The sequence below is a fragment of the Mustelus asterias genome, chromosome 28 (assembly GCF_964213995.1).
Source record: "Mustelus asterias chromosome 28, sMusAst1.hap1.1, whole genome shotgun sequence".
NCBI classification, from domain to species: domain Eukaryota; kingdom Metazoa; phylum Chordata; class Chondrichthyes; order Carcharhiniformes; family Triakidae; genus Mustelus; species Mustelus asterias.
This window is the reverse complement of record NC_135828.1, coordinates 7286258-7307428: the sequence shown is the minus strand read 5'-3', so window position 1 is coordinate 7307428 and position 21171 is coordinate 7286258. Positions and strand designations below refer to the sequence as shown.

The 21171-nt window shown below is 47.3% G+C and overlaps 1 protein-coding gene across 1 annotated transcript; it reads right to left on the bottom strand.

Annotated features, from left to right (window-relative positions):
- Positions 1-439: 439 nt before the first annotated feature.
- On the bottom strand, positions 440-20705 carry oit3 (oncoprotein induced transcript 3). The gene is made up of 9 exons (XM_078199461.1): positions 20268-20705; positions 17616-17990; positions 12986-13096; positions 11460-11582; positions 9368-9490; positions 6570-6730; positions 3946-4361; positions 2246-2345; positions 440-638 (listed from the first exon to the last, which is right to left on the bottom strand). Exons 1-9 carry the CDS (start codon positions 20329-20331, stop codon positions 471-473), a joined length of 1641 nt encoding a protein of 546 aa, XP_078055587.1. The 5' UTR covers positions 20332-20705; the 3' UTR covers positions 440-470.
- Between the last annotated feature and the right edge of the window lie 466 nt (positions 20706-21171).

The following is a 21171-nucleotide window of genomic DNA, read 5'->3' as shown; positions in this document are numbered from 1 at the left end:
AAGGATACATTCTTGAGGGACTCCTGAGCTAATGGAGCAGGAATGGGAGGGGAAGCCCCTATAAGTGAATCACTGGTTACGACCAATAGTCAATCACAACATCGGGGCCAGGAATGGGATTTGGGTGGTCGGGTGAGGGCTGGATGATGAGATTAGCTTCAGAGGCAAAGAGAGGATTATTGATAATGAATTAGATTCTAAATACAGTGGAAAGTGACTTTATTAAAGTGGTAAATTACTCATGACTATCACTGAGGTATTATATTCAAAATGTACTTAAACATTATACTGCAGTCTGATATTTATTCATTTAGTGTCCTGAAGGTATTACAAGTTATTTTTCATTAATACCAGAAAACAAACTGGATATGTTTCACTACCCAAAAAGCAATGATTCCTTTTTGCTGCTTATGTATTATGCACAAATTAAAAGCTCTTCAAAGGGGATGTTCCGGATGCTCCAACTTCCATTATTCGGTGTCGATCACGATTGGCCCTCCACTGAGGAGATGGTCCGTCAGGTGAGCGGTGTCCTCCGTCGCGGCGGATCTGCGCATCCGCCTGCGGCAGCCCTGCGAGCAGCGCGAGTTGGTGTCCAGGGCCCCACACACCAGGACGCGGCAGTGCAGGTACACTTTCTACAGAGTGAGCAGATCAGGGGTCAGTCGCAACCTCACCTCGAAACTCAATGGTGGGAGCAGATTTCATGAGTCAAGACCCCCTGACTCCCCGCCATCTTCCCCCCACACCCTGACTCCCCACCCTCTCTCCCACACCCTGACTTCCCCTCCCCCGACTCCCCGCCTTCTCCCCCTGCCCCGACTCCCCGCCCTCTCCCGTCTCCCCGCCCTCTCCCTCTCCCCCTCCCCCGACTCCACACCCCCCCCCCCGCCCTCTCCCCCCTCCCCCCTCCCCCTCTGATTCTTTGACCTTCGGTCTGTGTCCTTTGACTTTCGATCCCTCCTGTCACTGGAAACAACTTCTCTTTATTTGCCCTATCAAAACTCTTTGTGAATTTCAACACCTCTTCCCTTTACCTTCTCTGCTCCAAGGAGAACAATCCCATCTTCTCCAGTACACTCCCCAGAATTCCCCTCATCGCTGCTATCATTCCGGTAAATCTCCTCTCCTCCCTAAAGCCTTGCGATCATTGCTTCAGTATCCAGTATTGGACAACATGCTTTCAGGGGAGCCTTACCAATTTTCTCCTTATTAATTCTGATGATCAATAATTGGGATCGATCCAAGTTGACCACATTGTCCTCTCTGCCCGATTGCCCAATCTAGCCTCCCACAAATTGAGACTCAGTGCTAGGCCCTAAACACAACCTAGCTCATGATTCCAATCAGAATTAGCAATGCCGTACAGGCCCCAAATTCAACTTGAACCGCGTCACTGTTAAAATCACAACCCACATCCTCACTGATATTGCAATTCCTACCCTGATGCATTCAAAGACAGAATCGGTAACCAAGGGGTATCAGGAAAGGAGTGTACTCAGATTCCACACTCTTCCCCCTGTGACCGAGTGAGTGTGACAGAACGTCACAGGTTCTGCGTTCTTCTGTTTGAAGTTTAACAACACCAGGTTAAAGTCCAACAGGTTTATTTGGTAGCAAAAGCCACACAAGCTTTCGGAGCTCTAAGCCCCTTCTTCAGGTGAGTGGGAATTCTGTTCACAAACAGAGCTTATAAAGACACAGACTCAATTTACATGAATAATGGTTGGAATGCGAATACTTACAACTAATCAAGTCTTTAAGAAACAAAACAATGTGAGTGGAGAGAGCATCAAGACAGGCTAAAAAGATGTGTATTGTCTCCAGACAAGACAGCCAGTGAAACTCTGCAGGTCCACGCAACTGTGGGAGTTACAAATAGTGTGACATGAACCCAATATCCCGGTTGAGGCCGTCCTCGTGTGTGCGGAACTTGGCTATCAGTTTCTGCTCAGCGACTCTGCGCTGTCGTGTGTCGCGAAGGCCGCCTTGAAGAACGCTTACCCGAATATCAGAGGCCTTCTGTTTGAACAGGCTGTTTATTATCCACCGTCAGTTTAAACCCTAGGGGTCATAAAATCATAGAATCCCTACGGTGCAGAAAGAGGCCATTTGGCCAATCAAGCTTGCACTAACAACACTCCTACCCAGGCCCTATCCCCACATATTTACCCCACTAATCTCCCTGCACTAAGGGGCAATTAGCATCTTCAACTTTCACATTTCTTGCGAGGGAAATTCTTACCTTATTGTCTTTTCCCACAAACTTGAAGACAGGAACGTAGAAATGTTTCACTAGGTGATCTGTGGATGTCTCCTGTTTGACAGTATCATCATTGATACAGCTATGGAGGCAGGAACAAAGGATTTGTTTAGATTAGTTATTAGAGTCATAGAGGTTTACAGCATGGAAACAGGCCCTTCAGCCCAACTTGTCCATGCAGCCCAGTTTTTACCACTAAGCTAGTCCCAATTGCTTGCATTTGGCCCAGATCCCTCTCTACCCATCTTACCCATGTAACTGTCTAAATGCTTTTTAAAAGCATTTACCCGTCTCTACTACTACCTCTGGCAACATGTTCCAGACACTCACCACCCTCTGTGAAAAAATTGCCCCTCTGGACCCTTTTGTATCTCTCCCCTCTTACTTTAAACCTATGCCCTTTAGTTTTAGACTCCCCTACCTTTGGGAAAAGATGTTGACTATCTACCTTATCTATGCGCCTCATTATTTTATAGACCTCTGTAAGATCACTCCTAAGTCTCCTTATGCTCCAGGGAAAAAGTCCCAATCTATCCCGCCTCATCTTATAACTCAAACCATTAAGTCCTGGTAGCATCCTCGTAAATCTTTTCTGCACTCTTTCTAGTTTAATAATATCCTTTCTATAATAGGGTGACCAGAACTGGTATTGTTAAAAAAAAACTATCCACTGTCTTCAGTTGCTAGATTCAGGTTAACAAGTTTCATGGATGTGAATCTAGTTCATCTTGGGGAATTTGACCATAGCAGCTTGGTGTATAGAATGTGCCCTCGGGACTGGCGTGTGGAGTTGGGTTAATTTGGAGATCCACAGATGCTGTCAAAGAAAAATGCAAGTTGTTTTTTACTTCATTATTTGGAATATTTCTCATTTTCCCTTCAGTATGAAGATCCAGAATGTGTTGACCAATTATAAGAGCTTGTTCAGCTTAGGAGGAATGAATTTTGTAGCAAAGAGAAGGCCATGAGACCATAAGGAGCAGAATTAGGCCACTCGGCCCATCGAGTCTGCTCCGCCATTCAATCACGGCTGATATTTTTCTCATCCCCATTCTCCTGCCTTTTCCCCATAACCCATGATCCCCTTATTAATCAAGAACCTATCTATCTCTGTCTTAAAGACACGCAATGACCTGGCCTCCACAGCCTTCTGCGGCAAAGAGTTCCACAGATTCACCATTCTCCGGCTGAAGAAATTCCTCCTCATCTCTGTTTTAAAGGATCGTCCCTTTAGCCTGAGGTTGTGCCCTCTGGTTCTAGTTTTTCCTACTAGTGGAAACATCCTCTCCATGTCCACTCTATCCAGGCCTCGCAGTATCCTACATGTTTCAATAAGATCCCCCCTAATCCTTCTAAACTCCAACGAGTACAGACCCTGAGTCCTCAACCGTTCCTCCTACGACAAGCTCTTCATTCCAGGGATCATTCTTGTGAACCTCCTCTGGACCCTTTCCAAGGCCAGCACATCCTTCCTTAGATACGGGGTCCAAAACTGCTTACAGTACTCCAAAAGGGGAGGCCATTCGGTCCATTTTGCCTGTGCTGTCTCGGTGAAATAGAAAGCCATTTAATCCCATTCCCCTGTCCGTTATTCGGAGTCTTTGATGGAAAGAGTAGTGGGTGATTATCGGAAGCTTCAGGAAAATGGTTAAGAGCATTTCCAGTAATCGTCTGGGACTTACCCATCCTTGATGAGGTAATACCTCATGACATCATCACTGCTGGCCGAAGGCGTGGCAAAGCAATTCTCTACTAGCGCTTCGAGCCCTTCCACGTGCATGAGGGGTTCGATCCCAAAGTAGAGCGAGTCTCGGAGTTTGAGAACTGGTGGCGTCTCTCTGTAAATCTCATCAAAAGCTTTCGATTTAAAGATCTCCAGAGCAAAGGGGAAGAGCCCGTGGTTTCTGCCCATGATCTGCAGTGGAGAATTGGCAGGGTTGGGTACATAACCCTCCGACACAGTATACTGCCGGGGGAACTCACAGGTGATTGGGATCACTAGCTTGCTGGTCCGAATGATAACATCCCCATTACTGCCCGGAGTCTGCTTAGGAATACCGGTCAGCGTGTTTCTCGCAATTATCTTATCACCAACGACCTAGAGGAAAGGGTTACAAGCACAAATCGTAAGAACAAGTGATACTTTCCTGCCTCCGCAACTCTTCTAAAGTTGTGCAGCAGCTCATGGTAGTATTGTTAACTGTACCTTTATGACAAGACAAAAAATAACCTTTATTTTTCATTTTTAATACTGTAAAGGTGCAAGGTTAATGAAAATTATCAAAGCCAATATTAAGAAAAATTACCTTATACAATTTATTCAAACGTATCAGTTTAAAGTTTATTGGTCACAAGTAAGGCTTACATTAACACTGCAATGAAGTTACCGTGAAAATCCCCTAGTTGCCACACTCTGGCGCCTGTTTGGGTACACTAAGGGAGAATTTAGCACGGCCAATGCACCTAGCCAGCACGTCTTTCGGACTGTGGGAGGAAACCGGAGCACCTGGAGGAAACCCACGCAGACATGGGGAGAATGTGCAGTCTCCACACAGACAGTGATCCAAACCGGGAATTGAACCCAGGTCCCTGGCGCTGTGAGGCGGCAGTGCTAATCATTGTACCACTGTGCTTCGAGCCCAAGTCACTTCACTAAACAAAATTGTACAGTCTAAGCTGATTGTCCATGGCATTGTCCAGAGGTAGTTTGGGATCTGGAGACCAGATTGTGCTGTTTAATGATAGGTTAACCAATGTAGAACTGTAAGGAAAAGGAGGAAGAGAGAATAGCAGGAGGATATGTACACATCAATCCTGCGGTGGATTTATATATATTGAATAGACATGACCATTCCAGAACATTCCCTGTGCAACTGATTTAGTTTGAAATTTGAATGGGATGGTGGGAGGGTTAGAGCGTTGAGTGGGGTGCGGGGGAGATCGTTGAGTGAGGTTGGGCTGGTAAATGAGAGGGAACGCGAGCAATGGGGCTGGGGCTTTCAAAGCCGTGAAAAAAATCAAAGACCCTTCAGTTTATTCCTTCATGAGAAGTGGGCATCATCAATATTTGTTGTTCATCCCTAATTGCCCTGGCACTGAGTGGCTTGCTGGGCCATTGGAGAGGGCATTTAAGAGTCAACCCACATTGCTGTGGGTCTGAGTCACCTGTAGGCTAAACCCAAGTAAGGTGCGCTCACTCACTCAGACACAGTTCCTCTTCCTTGCCCTTAGTGCTCTTGCACTTAGTGAAGTCTCTCTTGTTGTCTGTCCGTGCCTTGCTTTCATCATCCTTGTCTGTTATCCAAATTAGGTGAGTAGAATTTGGGATTGGTGGAATGAAAGGGAACCTATCGATCAACGGGTTCCACAAGGCAGATTTCTGAGTGTACTTTTTGCAAACAAACTGAGGCCCTTTGACCCTCTAATTAATATCTGATGCTGCTTTATTGAAGCAATAATATCGATAAGAAAGCTCATTTCATAAACACTAAGAACTGAGTCACGGTAAGCTCAGAAAGGAAAACATAGAAACATAGAAACCCTACAGTACAGAAAGAGGCTTTTTGGCCCATCGAGTCTGCACCGACCACAATCCCACCCAGGCCCTACTCCCATATCCCTACATATTTTACCCACTAATCCCTCTAACCTATGCATCTCAGGACACTAAGGGCAATTTTTAGCATGGCCAATCAACCTAACCCGCACATCTTTGAACTGTGGGAGGAAACCAGAGCACCTGGAGGAAACCCACGCAGACACGAGGAGAATGTGCAAACTCCACACAGACAGTGACCCAAGCCGGGAATCGAACCCAGGTCCCTGGAGCTGTGAAGCAACAGTGCTAACCACTGTGCTACCGTGCCGCCCCTGTCACATTGAAAGAGGTACTAGTTTGGGCTACAATTCTTGTAGTACCGATGTGTGGGTTAGGTGGATTGGCCATGCTAAATTGACCCTAGTGTCAGGGGATTAGCAGAGTAAATATGTGGGGTTACAGGAATAGGGCCTAGGTGGGATTGTGGTCGGTGCAGACTCGATGGGCCATATGGCCTCCTTCTGCACTGTTCTATGGATTCTATAGATTACAGATTTCCTTCCCTAAAGGACATTAGTGAATCAGATGGGTTTTTACAATAGCTGTCACGGTTGCCATTACCGAATCTGGCTTTATATTCCAGATTTATTAACTGAGTTCAAATTCCACTTCTGGGATTTGAACCCACGCCCTCAGGGCATTGGCCTGGGCCCCTCCAGATTATTAGTCCAGTGATATTACCACTATGCCACCGTCTCCCATTGTTACCTCAATGGCTGTGCCGCAGGTTTTGAGATTAAAGTTGATGTTGGCGTGAGTCCCATTGGAGAGGGCTTTACATGATGCATTCAGCAGATACATTTCCAAACCGCCTACCAAATCCTTGGGTATTGCTACTTCAATTGACTCGGACTTACACTGCACAGGCACTGGCGACAGAAAGAGACAACAAGAGAGAAACCAGAAATAAGGTCATGGCGTTAGGTTAAGTCAGCACTTCCCAAACCTTTCCCCGAGTGTGACCCCATTTCAATGCCTCAGACTTCCTGTGACCCCAGATTGAAAATGATGAGGTGATGGGAGAGTTAGAGAGTTGAGTGGGGCGCAGGGGAAATTGTTGAGCGGGGTTGGGCTGGTTAGCGGGAAGAGAGGTGAGCAGTTGACCAACAGAGTTGGGTTTTTAAAAAACTGCTGAGTTAGCCCCGAGAAAAGCAATGACCCTCCAATTTTTGTTATAGGCTGTGGTTGCAGCTGCAACTGAGTCCCAGAGTACATAGAATCATAGAAGCCCTACAGTGCAGAAGGAGGCCATTTGGCCCATCGAGTCTGCACCGACCACAATCCCACCCAGGTCCTACCCCCTTATCCCTACATATTTACCCGCTAATCCCTCTAACCTACACATCTCAGGACACTAAGGGGCAATTTTAGCATGGCCAATCAACCTAACCCGCACATCTTTGGACTGTGGGAGGAAACCGGAGCACCCGGAGGAAACCCACGCAGACACGAGGAGAATGTGCAAACTCCGCACAGACAGTGACCCAAGCCGGGAATCGAACCCAGGTCCCTGGAGCTGTGAAGCAGCAGTGCTAACCACTGTGCCACCGTGCCGCCATCTGTAAGGGGCTAACTCAGCAGTTTTTTAAAAACCCAACTGCTCACCTCTCTTCCCGCTAACCATCTGTAAGGAGAGAAAAGAGCTGGTGTTTCGAGTCCAGACGACCCTTTGTCAAAGCGGATCATCTGGACTTAACTTAACCTAACTCGAAACGTCAGCTCTTTTCTCTCCTTCCAGATGCTGCCAGACCTGCTGAGATCTTCCAGCATTTTCTCTTTTGGTTACAGATTCCAGCATCTGCAGTAATTTGCTTTTATTAAGCATAGATCGGGTTGACAGCCAGAATCTTTTCCCCAGAAATGTCTAATACTAGGAGGCATGCGCTTAAGGTCAGAGGGGGAAAGTTCGAAGGAGATGTGAGGGGCAAGTTCTTTACTCAGGGTGTGGTAGGTGTCTGGAACACGCTGCCAGGGCTGGTGGTGGAGGCAGATATGACAGGGGCGTTTAAGGAGCTTTTAGATAAGCACATGAATATGCAAGATTAAAGGGATACAAAAGCAGGGAAGTCATGTTGGAGTTGTGTACAACTTTGGTAAAGCCACAGCTAGAGTACTGTGCGCAATTCTGGTTGCCGCATTATCGGAAGGGTTGGTGCAGGCTTGGAGGGCCGAAGGGCCTGTTCCTGTGCTGTAATCTTCTTTGTTCTTTGAGGTGATTGCACTGGAGGGGGTGCAGAGGAGATTCACCAGGATGCTGCCTGGGATGGAGCATTTAAATTATGAAGAGAGGTTGGATAGGCTTGGGTTGTTTTCTCTGGAGCGGAGAAGACTGAGGAGCGACCTGATCGAGGTGTTCAAGATTATGAGAGCCTTGGACAGAGTGGATAAGGAGCAATCATTCCCTTTACTTGAAGAGTCAGTCACGAGGGGACATGGGTTCAAGGTGAGGGGCGGGAGGTTTAGGGGGGATGTGAGGAAAATCTTTTTTACCCAGCGGGTGGTGAGGGTCTGGAATGCGCTGCCTGGGAAGGTGGTGGAGGCGGGATGCCTCACATCCTGTAAAAAGTACCTGGATGAACACTTGGCACATCATCTCATTCAGGGCTATGGGCCAAGTGCTGGCAGATGGGACTAGGTGGGAGTTCATGTGTTTCTAATGTGTCGGTGCAGATCCGATGGGCTGAAGGGCCTCTTCTGCACTCTATGATTCTATGATATTATGACCAAGAGCTGGCAGAAGGAATTAGTTTAATTTGGTGTCATGTTCGGCACAACATCGTGGGCTGAAGGACGTGTTCCTGTGCTGTACTGTTCTATGTTGTATGTTCTATGTATGTTCTAAGCCATGCCCAATGGCATACAAAAAAATAACATTCAAAGGGGCCTTGCAGTTGTCAAAACTCAGTCTGAGCTCCCACGGCTACCACTGCAACCTCGGAGCTTGTAACCCCAAAATCCCATCCACTGGAGGTGGCGACCCACATTTTGGGAACCCTTGGGTTGAGGAATGGCCAGGAAGGACTGAGACAAAGCAAATGAGCATTGCTTTACACAGCTCAGGTCAGGGAAATCCCATTTTGTGTGTAACTAGCTTATATTTTTTTAAAAATTCATTCATGGGACAGGAAGCGTCACTGGCTGGTCAGCATTTATTGCCCATCCCTAGTTGCCCAAGGGCAGATGAGAGTCAACCACATTGCTGTGGCTCTGGAGTCACATGTAGGCCCGACCAGGTAAGGACGGCAGATTTCCTTCCCTAAAGGGCATCAGTGAACCAGATGGGTTTTTCCGACAATTGACGATGGTTTCGTGGTCATCAGTAGATTCTTAATTCCAGATATTTTTTATTCTATTCAAAGTCCACCATCTGCCGTGACGGGATTCGAACCCGGGTCCCAAGAAGATGAGCTGAGTTTCTGGATTAATAGTCTGGCGATAATACCACTAGGCCATCACCTCCCCTTAACATGGCTATACATGATGTAAGAATGGGTGGCTGGATTTACCTTGACAGGTATGATTGTCCTCCGATAACATTAACCCACGGGGACACTCGCACTGATACCCTCCGTCCAACAACACGCAGTTGTGGCTGCAGCCTCCATTACTGTTGTTGCAGCCTTCAATATCTGCAGAATCAAACACAACACTTTGTCGAGTGGGAGGAAGAACCAAATAGCGTTACTCAATGAAATTAATCAACCATTGCTTCTCACAGGCAACCTCCTCAAGTGTGAAGCTACTGGAAGCATCGCACCTGTTTCATCCACAACTCTTCACCACAGTGTGGTGAACCATCGTTGGTTACCACTGTGGGGTTATTCTAATGTTGTTGTTGGGCTAGGGTGTTCACACTGTGGGGTTGTTATAATGCTGTTGTGGCACATTCCAGTCGGGCCCCGCCTCCTGGGAGAGGTATAAGACCCTCTGCTCGGGCGGGACCCCTCCAGTCTGGAATGGTGTACTCGTGTTCAAATAGTTCTATTGTTAGACAATAAAAGCCTTCAATTACAGAAGCCTTGTGTTTTGTGCTCGATTGTCGTGCATCACACAGTCTCACCGATATTACTCTCCTCAGTAAAAGGCACCCCCGCCCCCCCCCCCCCCCCCCCCTCCCCCGTCTCCGGGAGTGAGAATGACAAAACAAACACCAGACAAACACCAATACGAAGAGTGCGATTCTATCCATCTGACCGATTAACAGTTCCAGGAGCGAGAGACTTCAGTGACAAGGCAAGATAAATGAAGTGGGGTTCTTCTCTTTAGAGAACATTGAGAGGAGATTTGATAGAGATGTTCAAAATCGTGAGGGGTTTGGACAGAGTAGATAGGGAGAAACTCTTCCCATTGGCGGAAGGGTTGAAAACAACAGTCCACCTCCCACAGTCCGAAAGACGTGCTAATTAGGTACATTGGCCGTGCTAAATTCTCCCTCAGTGTAGCGGAACAGGCGCCGGAGTGTAGCGACTAGGGGATTTTCACAGTAACCTCACTGCAGTGTTAATTGTAAGCCTACTTGTGACACTAATAAATAAACTTTAAAAACTTAAACTTTAAAAACTTTACACTTTAAAAATAAACTTCAAACTTTAGTCAGTCATAGAATGGGTCAATGATTTGAACGTCACTCAATGATGGGCCACTGAGAGATAACCCTGCCAGTGAGATCTGAGAATGTTTGACTGGAAGTCAACCAAGCCATTCCGACATAAATCCGAGTCCAGTTCAGGATTTCTGTGAACAGGGTTTAAGTGCAATCTTAGCATTCATGTCGAGAGGGCTAGAATGCAAGTGCAGGGCTGTATTTCTAAGGCCCTCTGGTCAGACCCCATTGGGAGTATTGTGAGCAGTTTTGGGCCCCGTATCTAAGGAAGGATGTACAGGCCTTGGAAAGGGTCCAGAGGAGGTTCACAAGAATGATCCCTGGAATGAAGAGCTTGTCGTATGAGGAACGGTTGAGGATCTGGGTCTGTACTCGTTGGAGTTTAGAAGGATGAGGGGGGATCTTATTGAAACTTACAGGATACTGCGAGGCCTGGATAGAGTGGACGTGGAGAGGATGTTTCCACTAGTAGGAAAAACCAGAACCAGAGGGCACAACCTCAGACTAAAGGGACAATCCTTTAAAACAGAGATGAGGAGGAATTTCTTCAGCCAGAGAATGGTGAATCTGTGGAACTCTTTGCCGCAGAAGGCTGTGGAGGCCAGGTCATTAAGCGGCTTTAAGACAGAGATAGATAGGTTCTTGATTGATAAGGGGATCAGGGGTTATGGGGAAAAGGCAGGAGAATGGGGATGAGAAAAATATCAGCCATGATTGAATGGCGGAGCAGACTCGATGGGCCGAGTGGCCTAATTCTGCTCCTATGTCTTATGGCCTAAGTGCTATGGATGGTATGAAGAGCATCTCTACCCTCTGGGTTTGAGCGGGACCACCCCCCCCCTCCCCCTCGCAACTACTGTAGCTCTAGCTTGATATACTCCTCTAGAATCAATGTGTTCGAAAGTCCTGCAACCTCAGACAATTCCCAGAGGAGCAAGGTAAGTCAGAATCCCCACCTATCAGAGATGTTTTCTGAGTCAGGAGCCGGCACTCACCTTCACATGTCACAGTGTTGCTGCTCAGTGACCGTCCAATCCCACACTCACAGCGGAAGGAGCCCTGCAGATTGATGCAGTCCTCACTGCAACCCCCGTTATCGACCTCACATTCATTGATGTCTATATAGGTGGGAGGGCAGGGGGAAATCAAGGGTTAAACATGAGAGCTATACAATCTGAGAACATATATCATTGACCCTCCAACTGTATTTATTACGAACTATTTATTACTAACACTTGCGACAAATGTCAGAGCAAGAGAAGCACAGAGATTACTGCAATCCATCTGAGTCACCATAAATTAGCCTACAATATATCTCTCAGCGGCTACCAAATATGGAAGTCAAAACAACTAATTGAATTAAGATGGAAACCAGATTTAAGAAGAACCCAAGGCCATATCTCACACTGTTAAACTTTGAATCCTGATAACGTAAAGGCCCTAATCTGATGTGTCACAGTTCACTCAAGGAGGCCTTGTTGCTATGGCAACGCACACTTTTACATGCATGTTGCAGGCCGGAGCTATAGGTGGCGATAGTCGAGGCTCCAACGTTCTTCCCATCACCTGGTGGATCAGGAATCCCTCAGGCCCTCAGCGCCCGCCCTTGGCGTGTGTTGGAAGGATTTGTAGGTTGGTACTGCACCTGTTGGTCCATGTTATGAACTTGGTCATACGTTGCCCATCAAGCCCTGAGGTGGGACTCGAACCCGGAGCTTCTGATTCAGGGGCACCACAAACCTTTCCGGTATTGATAAGCCTACAATTGGCACTCAGTTTGTAATTTATTATTACAACTGCAAACCTATCTTTTAAACGATACAGCTCAGGAAATCTATTCAGCCCATCTAGCTCATCCTTCCATATCATAGAATCCCTACAGTGCAGGAGGAGGCCATTCGGCCCATTGAGTCTGCACTGACCACAATCCCACCCAGGGTCTATCCCCATAACCCCATGCATTAACCCTAGCTAGTCCCCCTGACACTAAGGGGCAATTTAGCATGGCCAATCCACATAACCCGCACATCTTTGGACAGTGGGAGGAAACCGGAGCACCCGGAGGAAACCCACGCAGACACGAGGAGAACGTGCAGACTCCACACAGACAGTGACCCAAGCTGGGAATTGAATCCAGGTCCCTGGCGCTGTGGGGCAGCAGCGCTAACCACCCATAATGTCCTCTGAATATCAGTAAGTAGTCTCACAACACCAGGTTAAAGTTCAACAGGTTTATTTGGTAGCACAAGCTTTCGGAGCGCCGCTCCTTCATCAGGTGAGTGACATTGTGCTACCAAATAAACCTGTTGGACTTTAACCTGGTGTTGTGAGACTACTTACTCTGAATATCAGGGTCCATAATTGCTTCGAATAATGTCACCAGAGAATCTTTGACCAATTAGTCAATCTTTAGATAGATTCTATGTGGATTAAAGAATATTTTATCCTCATTGTCTTCCGTCTTTAATCATCACCCTCCCATCTCCTCCTCATGTGTATACAGTTCTTTCAAACTCCTTACCCAGGCATGTTTGGGAATCAGGGCCGAGGATGGTTCCGACAGGACAGTGACACTCCTCATCACCAGCACAATCGCCCACACAATCCTCCACATCACATATGTCGTAGAAATCTGCGGGAGACAGAACGCTGGCTCAGTCAGAGGGTACAGCATGTGTAAAAGGGGCAGCAATATCTTGGTGCACGAAAGGCCTGGGACAAGCTGCAGCGCCATTATTGGTGGGAGGGCATAATTGCAGCGTGACATGTTTACATGAGTTGTTCCCGCTACAAATGTGGTTGCAGATACACAGAATGGAAATCTGAAAATAATGATAGGACCTGTGATTCTTAAAATGGGGATGGAATTACACACGGGTTCAGTTATCCACCACCTGCTAAGCTTAACTCACCTGTTTGCAGGAGAGGCGAATGAGGATACAGTCACTAAACGGTTTGTGGGGTTTGCCATGAAATACTCGGCACCCTGCCAATTTTCTAACTATTAAAGTTATGGGGAGCCGTGGTGTAGTGGTATTGTTGCTGTACTAGTAATCCAGACACCCAAGTTAATGCTCTGGTGACCTGGGTTCGAATCCCGCCATGGCAGCTGGTGAGGTTTGAATTCAATAAAACATATCTGGAATTAAGAATCTACTGGTGACTATGAAACCATTGTCGATTGTCGGAAAAACCCATCTGGTTTACTAATGTCCTTTAGGGAAGGAAATCTGCCGTCCTTATCCAATCTACATGTGACTCCAGAGCCACAGCAATGTGGTTGACAGTATGGTGGCACAGTGGTTGGGCAGCACGGTGGCACAGTGGTTAGCACAGCTGCCTCACAGCGCCAGGGACCCGGGTTCAATTCCTGGCTTGGGTCACTGTCTGTGTGGAGTCTGCACGTTCTCCCCGTGTTTGTGTGGGTTTCCTCCAGGTGCTCCGGTTTCCTCCCACAGTCCAAAGATGTGCGGGTTAGGTGGGTTGGCCATGCTAAATTGCGCCTTAGTGCCAGGCGGGCTAGCTAGGATAAATACATGGGCTTATGGGGATAAGGCCTGGGTGGGATTGTGGTCAGTGCAGACTCGATGGGCCGAATGGCCTCCTTCTGCACTGTAGGATTCTATGAATACTCTATGACTCTCAACAGTGGCAACTAGGGATGGGCAATAAATACTAGTCAGCCAGAGACACCCGTGTCTCATGAATGAATAAAATAAATTCCAGCATGAATCTGTTGGGCCAAATGGCCTATTCCTGCGCTTCAAGCTCTATGTCATATCAAGCTGCACAGAAGAACAGGATTGTGGAGATATCCTGGAGGCTTCACAATAATAATAACAACGGTATTTTATTCAAGAAACATGTTTGCGGATCAAAGGCAGAATTGCAGTGTAACTTGCATGGAAAAAATAGACTAGATAATTAGGTGAAAAATATGCAAATATGGAACAATCCTGTAGTTATAAAAATAGACAAACAAACTCATCAGGTAACAAGGAGATGAACGGGATATTAGAAAAAGGGTATTGTTGAATCTAAACTACATTATAATTACAAACCAGTGCACCATTCCCATATTGCCGCTGCTGAAATACATTTCAATATATATTTTTACAGATATGTAAAGTAAAAGTAAAATAAGTAAAGTTTATTTATTAGTCACAAGTAGGTTTACATTAACACTGCAATGAAGTTACTGTGAAAATCCCCTAGTTGCCGCACTCCGGCACCTGTTCGGGTACACTGAGGGGGAATTTAGCACGGCCAATATGTCTAACCAGCACGTCTTTCAGACTGTGGGAGGAAACCGGAGCACCCAGAGGAAACCCACGCAGACACGGGGAGAATGTGCAGACTCCACACAGACAGTGACCCAAACCGGGAATCGAACCCAGGTCCCTGGTGCTGTGAGGCAACAGTGCTAACCCACTGTGCCAAGATGGTGAGTAACTGAGCCACGCAGTCCAAGACAACTCCAAGGTCTATCCCCCGAGGGCACAGTGTTGAGCTGTCACTCCGTTCTGCTGGCCCCCTCCCTAGCTCAGAGGGTGGGGGCGGTGGGGGGGGGGGGGGGGGGGGGGGCTGCTGGAGGGAGGGAAATAACTGACCAAAGTTCCTGCTCCTAGCTGCTATCCTGCCGTGAGATTGTGGATGTAGGGAGTGAGCTGCGATGCCACTGCAGTGGAATAGGCCGCAGGCACTCACCATCAGAGATGATCAGAATGAATGGCGTAGCAGGCTGGAGGGGCTGAATGGCCTACTCCTGCTTCTAGTTTCTATAATGCAGCATTGAGAAAGGGCAGGGCAAGTGACCCCGGGCAAAGGTCAACAACTTCCAGGAGGGTCGGGGGACGGAGAATTTTGCAAAGAAATAAAGAGGGATCAGAGAATAAAGGAATAAGAATGATTTTTTAAAAATTGATTTGATTTAACTTGATTTATTATTGTCACATATATAAGTATATAGTGAAAAGTATTGTTTCTTGTGCGCTATACAGACAAAGCATACATAATAAGAACATAAGAATATAAGAAATAGGAGCAGGAGTAGGCCATCGAGCCCCTTGAGCCTGCCCCGCCATTCAATAAGATCATGGCTGATCTGATAGTGGTTTAGTTCAACTTCCCGCCCGCTCCCCATAACCCTTAATTCCCTTATTGATCAGAAATCTATCAACCTGTGACTTAAACATATTTAATGAGGTCGCCTCCACTGCTTCAATGGGCAGAGAATTCCAGAGACTCACCACCCTCTGAGAGAAGAAGTTCCTCCTCAACTCTGTCCTAAACTGACTCCCCCTTATTTTGAGGCTGTGTCCTCTAGTTCTTGTTTCCTTTCTAAGTGGAAAGAATCTCTCCACCTCTACCCTATCCAGCCCCTTCATTATCTTATATGTCTCTATAAGATCTCCCCTCAGCCTTCTAAACTCCAACGAGTACAGGCCCAATCTACTCAATCTCTCCTCATAAGCTAACCCCCTCATCTCCGGAATCAACCTGGTGAACCTTCATAGCGGTCATACCGTTCATAGAGAAAGAAAGGAGAGAGTGCAGAATGTAGTGTTACAGTCATAGCTAGGGGTGAAGAGAAAGATCAACTTAATGCGACGTAAGTCCATTCAAAAGTCTGACGGCAGCAGGGAAGAAGCTGTTCTTGAGTCGGTTGGTACGTGACCTCAGACTTTTGTATTTTTTTCCCGATGGAAGAAGGTGGGAGAGAGAATGTCCGGGGTGCATGGGGGTCCTTGATTATGCTGGCTGCTTTTCTGAGGCAGCGGGAAGTGTAGACAGAGTCAAAAAAAACCCAAGGAATATTGTAAACAAAAACATTTGGGAACCGGGTGGGAATTCGCTGGAAAAAAATAGCTGATAGAATGGAAAGGTCAGACCAGCTGCTCAGGATAGGTGAGACACTGACCAATCCTAACAGTAACTTTAAGTTCTGGTTAGCAGCTGCTGAGGAGAGGCTGGACAATCAGCTGAAGACAGGAAGTTTAGACCAACTCAAACTGATTGGGTGAAAGATTCCTCTCTCTGGTTATTAATGTCCTCTTTAAAATGGATTCAGAGCGACCAACACATGTGGTCATTGTCCAGATGTCTCACTCGTTGGCATTAATTGGTGGCATGGTGGCACAGTGGTTAGCACTGCTGCCTCACAGCACCAGGGACCCGGGTTCAACTCCAGCTGCGGGTTCCCAAATGTTTTTGTTTACAATATTCCTTGTTTTTTTAAATCATTCTCACTCCTCTATTCTCTGCTCCCCTTTCATTTCCTTGCAATATTCTCCCTCTCCCCACCCCTCCTGGAAGTTGCCTGTGTGGAGTTTGCACGTTCTGCCCACGTCCGCCTGGGTTTCTTCCGGATGCTCCGGTTTCCTCCCACAGTCCAGAGATGTCATAGAAATCATAGAAACCCTACAGTACAGAAAGAGGCCATTCGGCCCATTGAGTCTGCACCGACCACAATCCCACCCAGGCCCTACCCACCTACTAATCCCTCTAACCTACACATCTCAGGACACTAAGGGCAAATTTTTTTTTTAGCCTGGCCAATCAACCTAGCCTGCACATCTTTGGACTGTGGGAGGAAACCAGAGCACCCGGAGGAAACCCACGCAGACACGAGGAGAATGTGCAAACTCCACACAGACAGTGACCCGAGCCGGGAATCGAACCCAGGTCCCTGGAGCTGTGAAGCAGCAGTGCTAACCACTGTGCTACCGTGCCACCCCATGTGCGGGTTAGGTGCATTTGGCCGTGCTGAATTGCCCCTTAGTGTCAGGGGGACTAGCTAGGGTAAATACATGGGGTTACAGGGATAGGGCCTGGGTGGTCAGTGCAGACTCGATGGGCCGAATGGCCTCCTTCTGCACTCTCGGGATTCTCTGATTCTATGAAATTTGTCGTTTCACTTAGGAAAGTCCAATAGGAGTAGAGGTTGGAATTGTGAGATTGACGCAATAAAGAGATCAGGAACTGGGAACGGTCGATGCTGCTCTTGAGGACAAAACGTTCGGAAGAATTTCATTGGCACAACTGATGCAGCAGTGAGAAAGCTCAGGGCAACTGCACCCAGGCAAAGGTCAACAAAGGTGGGGGAGGTGGAGGGAGAGCAGAAGTGGGGCATGAAAGCACTGAGTACTTACGTCCACAGTAGGCATGGAAGCAGACACTAGGCTTAGGGAGCTGGTAGACGTAGTAACCTCCCGGACAAGCCTTCACCTTCACCATGGCACTCCACAGGCAGCAGTTCTCGTTGAAGCTGGCACAAGCCTGCACCGACACGATGCCATCGGGCAGCATGGGGTGGCTGCCGTTCAGCCAGATGGGCGCGTGAGTGCCGCAGAGGTTCTCCTGGATACAGAACGTGGGCATGGCGTCTCCCGCCAAGCCGGTGAAGCGGTACCACTCGCCGTCCATGTGGTTGTCACACATGGGAGTCCCGTGCGAGGTGTTAATGTGATGCTCGGTGTTCCGCCAAGGCTCATTCAAGCTGATGTAGGCTGAACAGGGGTCCACCCCTGCCAACAGGGAAAAACAAAACACAATGTCATGCCACACCAACTCCTGAGACACACAACGCACATGCAAGGAACACTTTGGAAATATCAAGAACTACGCGGGGTTGTTTCACCCACTGTTCAGCCGGACTATCCTGAACAAGCCTGTTCCCAGTCAATGTTCAGCAAATTCCTCAATGATATGTGTCACTGCCCGCAGAGAGCCGGAGAAGGAGCAGGAGAATGGCAGGGAAGAATAGGAAAGCAGGAACAATGACCAGAGGAATGGCAGGTAAGGGGAATCTTGAGATCAGGAGAAAGTGGAATGTGTGAGAGAGAGAGAAAGGGGAGTGAAGCCCTGGAAGACTGAGAAGGAAGAGAGTTTATTTATTTATTAATCACAACTAAGGCTAACATTAACACTGCAATGAAGTTACTGTGAAGTTTCCCTAGCCGCCACGCTCTGCGGCGCCTGTTCAGGTCAATGCACCTAACCATCACATCTTTGGAGTGTGGGAGGAAACCGGAGCACCCGGAGGAAACCCACGCAGACACGGGGAGAATGTGCAAACTCCACACAGACAGTGACCCAAGCCGGGAAGCGAACCCGGGTCCCTGGCGCTGTGAGGCAGCAGTGCTGACCACTGTGCCGCCCTAAGTGGGAAGTGGGGAGAATGCAAAGCCAGGAAGTTACAGTGTCATCCAACAGAGCACCTCATTTGGACACAGCTCCATCATGCAAGGATAAGGGCAAATGGGGCGACACGGTGGCACAGCGGGTAGCACTGCTGACTCACAGCGCCAGGGACCAAGGTCCAATTCCTGGCCTCGGGTGACTCTCTGTGTAGTGTTTGCACATTCTCCCCGTACACACGTGGGTTTCCTTGCACAGTCCAAAGATGTGCAGGTTAGGTGGCTTGGCCGTGCTAAATTGCCCCGAGTGTCCCAAGATGTGTAGGTTGGTAGGATTAGCAAGGTAAATGCTTGGGGTTAAGAGGAATAGGACGGACGGTGGGCTTGGGTCAGTGCAGACTCGATGGGTCAAATGGCCTCCTTCTGCATTGTAGGGATTCTATGATACTACGGATGCTGGAATCTGAATCAAAAACAGAAAATGCTGGAAAACCTCAGCATCTATGGAGAGAGAATAGAGCCAACATTTCAAGTCTGGATGACCCTTCGTCCAGGAGGGTAGTTTATTGTGGAACACATTTACACAAGAGAGGCAGCAGGAATCATTCTGGGTGCTGCCACATTTGGATTCTGGTGGAACCTGCACTTCTTTGGACTGTGGGAGGAAACCCAGTAAGAAGTTTAACAACACCAGGTTAAAGTCCAACAGGTTTATTTGGTAGCAAAAGCTACCCACCCAGGACCAGGCAATTTTTTAAAAAAGGAGGCTAAGAAAGCTATTTTAAATTAAAAATAGTCAATGTAGAGAAGTCAATTTTAAATCGGCATTAGGGAAAATGCCTTTAGATCAAATACCAGGAATCGTTTGGAATAGTGTGAAAAGTAAGCAAGGAGTCACTTGGACCATTGTGAAAATAAATTATCAGCACGGTGGCACAGTGGTCAGCACTGCTGCCTCACAGCGCCAGGGAGCTGGGTTCGATTCCTGGCTTGGGTCACTGTCTTTGCGGAGTTTGTACGTTCTCCCCATGTCTGTGTGGGTTTCCTCTGGGTGCTCCAGTTTCCTCCCACAGTCTGAAAGACATGCTGGTTAGGGTGCATTGACCCGAGCAGACGCTGGACTGTGGCGACTAGGGGAATTTCACAGTAACTTCATTGCACTGTTAATGAAAGCCCACACTAATAAATAAACATTTTTAAACTTTTAAGAATGTAAAGATGAGTGAATAAGTACCAATTTCTTGGACTCAGAGTCTTTTAGTTTTGTTGCAATTAAATGCAGCCTGTATCTTGCAATTAAAAAAATCCTGGCCTCTTAATGTCAAGAGAACAACTCAAACAACATCGGCAGGCACAGTAAGAAGTCTCACAACACCAGATTAAAGTCCAACAGGTTTATTTGGTGGCACGAGCTTTCAGAGCGCTGCTCCGAAAGCTCATGCTACCAAATAAACCTGTTGGACTTTAACCTGGTGTTGTGAGACTTCTTACTGTGCCCATCCCAGTCCAACGCCGGCATCTCCACATCAACATCAGCAGGAGCAGCCACTGCGTTGAATCCAGATCCAATCCCAATGATATTTAATCAGCCCTTGCCCTTTGCTGCTTTAAACATCGTTACATTTCAGCTTTCAAAGCAGTGACAATGTCTTTGTTGTAACTTACCGAAGGAAACTGAGGTTTGGAACTCAGCATAGAGAGCCAAGCTCAGCAGAATGAAGGGTAACATGTTCCTCAGCTCCAGCGCACAGGAAGGTTACAATTCCTTTCTCTCTCCGGATTCCCCTTAGTGACTGTTCCTTCCAAAATCTCCCCTGGGTGTTTTATCCTTTGGGTGGTTTCTTTATCTGGGCACAGGAAGGAGGGACTGGATGTCCCTTGGCCTGAGTTGCTTGCAAGAAGATTGAACAATGAGCTCCTTCTGATAGAGATGCTATTTTCACCCATCCTCCCATTGTGTGTTTTTTTCGCTCTTAAATCACCGGTTATCTTATAAAGCAGAGAATATGATAGAAGGCCGCGGCCGTCTCCCCGTTCCCGTTTCTCAACTCAGTTATGGTCGACAAGTTTCCTGTCCTCTCTCAATGACCGGATGGTCTATACAGAAAACATCACGTGACATCTGGACACATCTATGCAGACAGCTTGTTCCCATTTAGCACAGGTCGTGACCTATGTAAACATGGATAAGGTACACTGCAACTGGGAGGAGTGTTCATCCAGAACGTTATCTTGCATTCTCTTCATAAAGTTGTTTTTCAGCCTCCTGTTTTGATGCCTCATTATTGCAAGTGATTAAGATGCTCAGAGTGTGCCCAGAGCGTAACGGAGACAGGAATATCCTCAGGGGAAGTAGCTGTAATGTCACACAATGACAGATTAACTTCGTTTCAAATTAATGGAACAATTTTCCGAGCAATTTGAACCTCAATGTTGCTGGAAAGAGTCACAGTTTGTGGTTTCTTCCTTTCGCTAAATATAGGATGAAAACCTCCATTTCCATGTCCTTCACAACCTCAAGATATTCCAAAGCGCCTTCCAGCCAGTTTGCTAAACTTCTGGAGTGTAG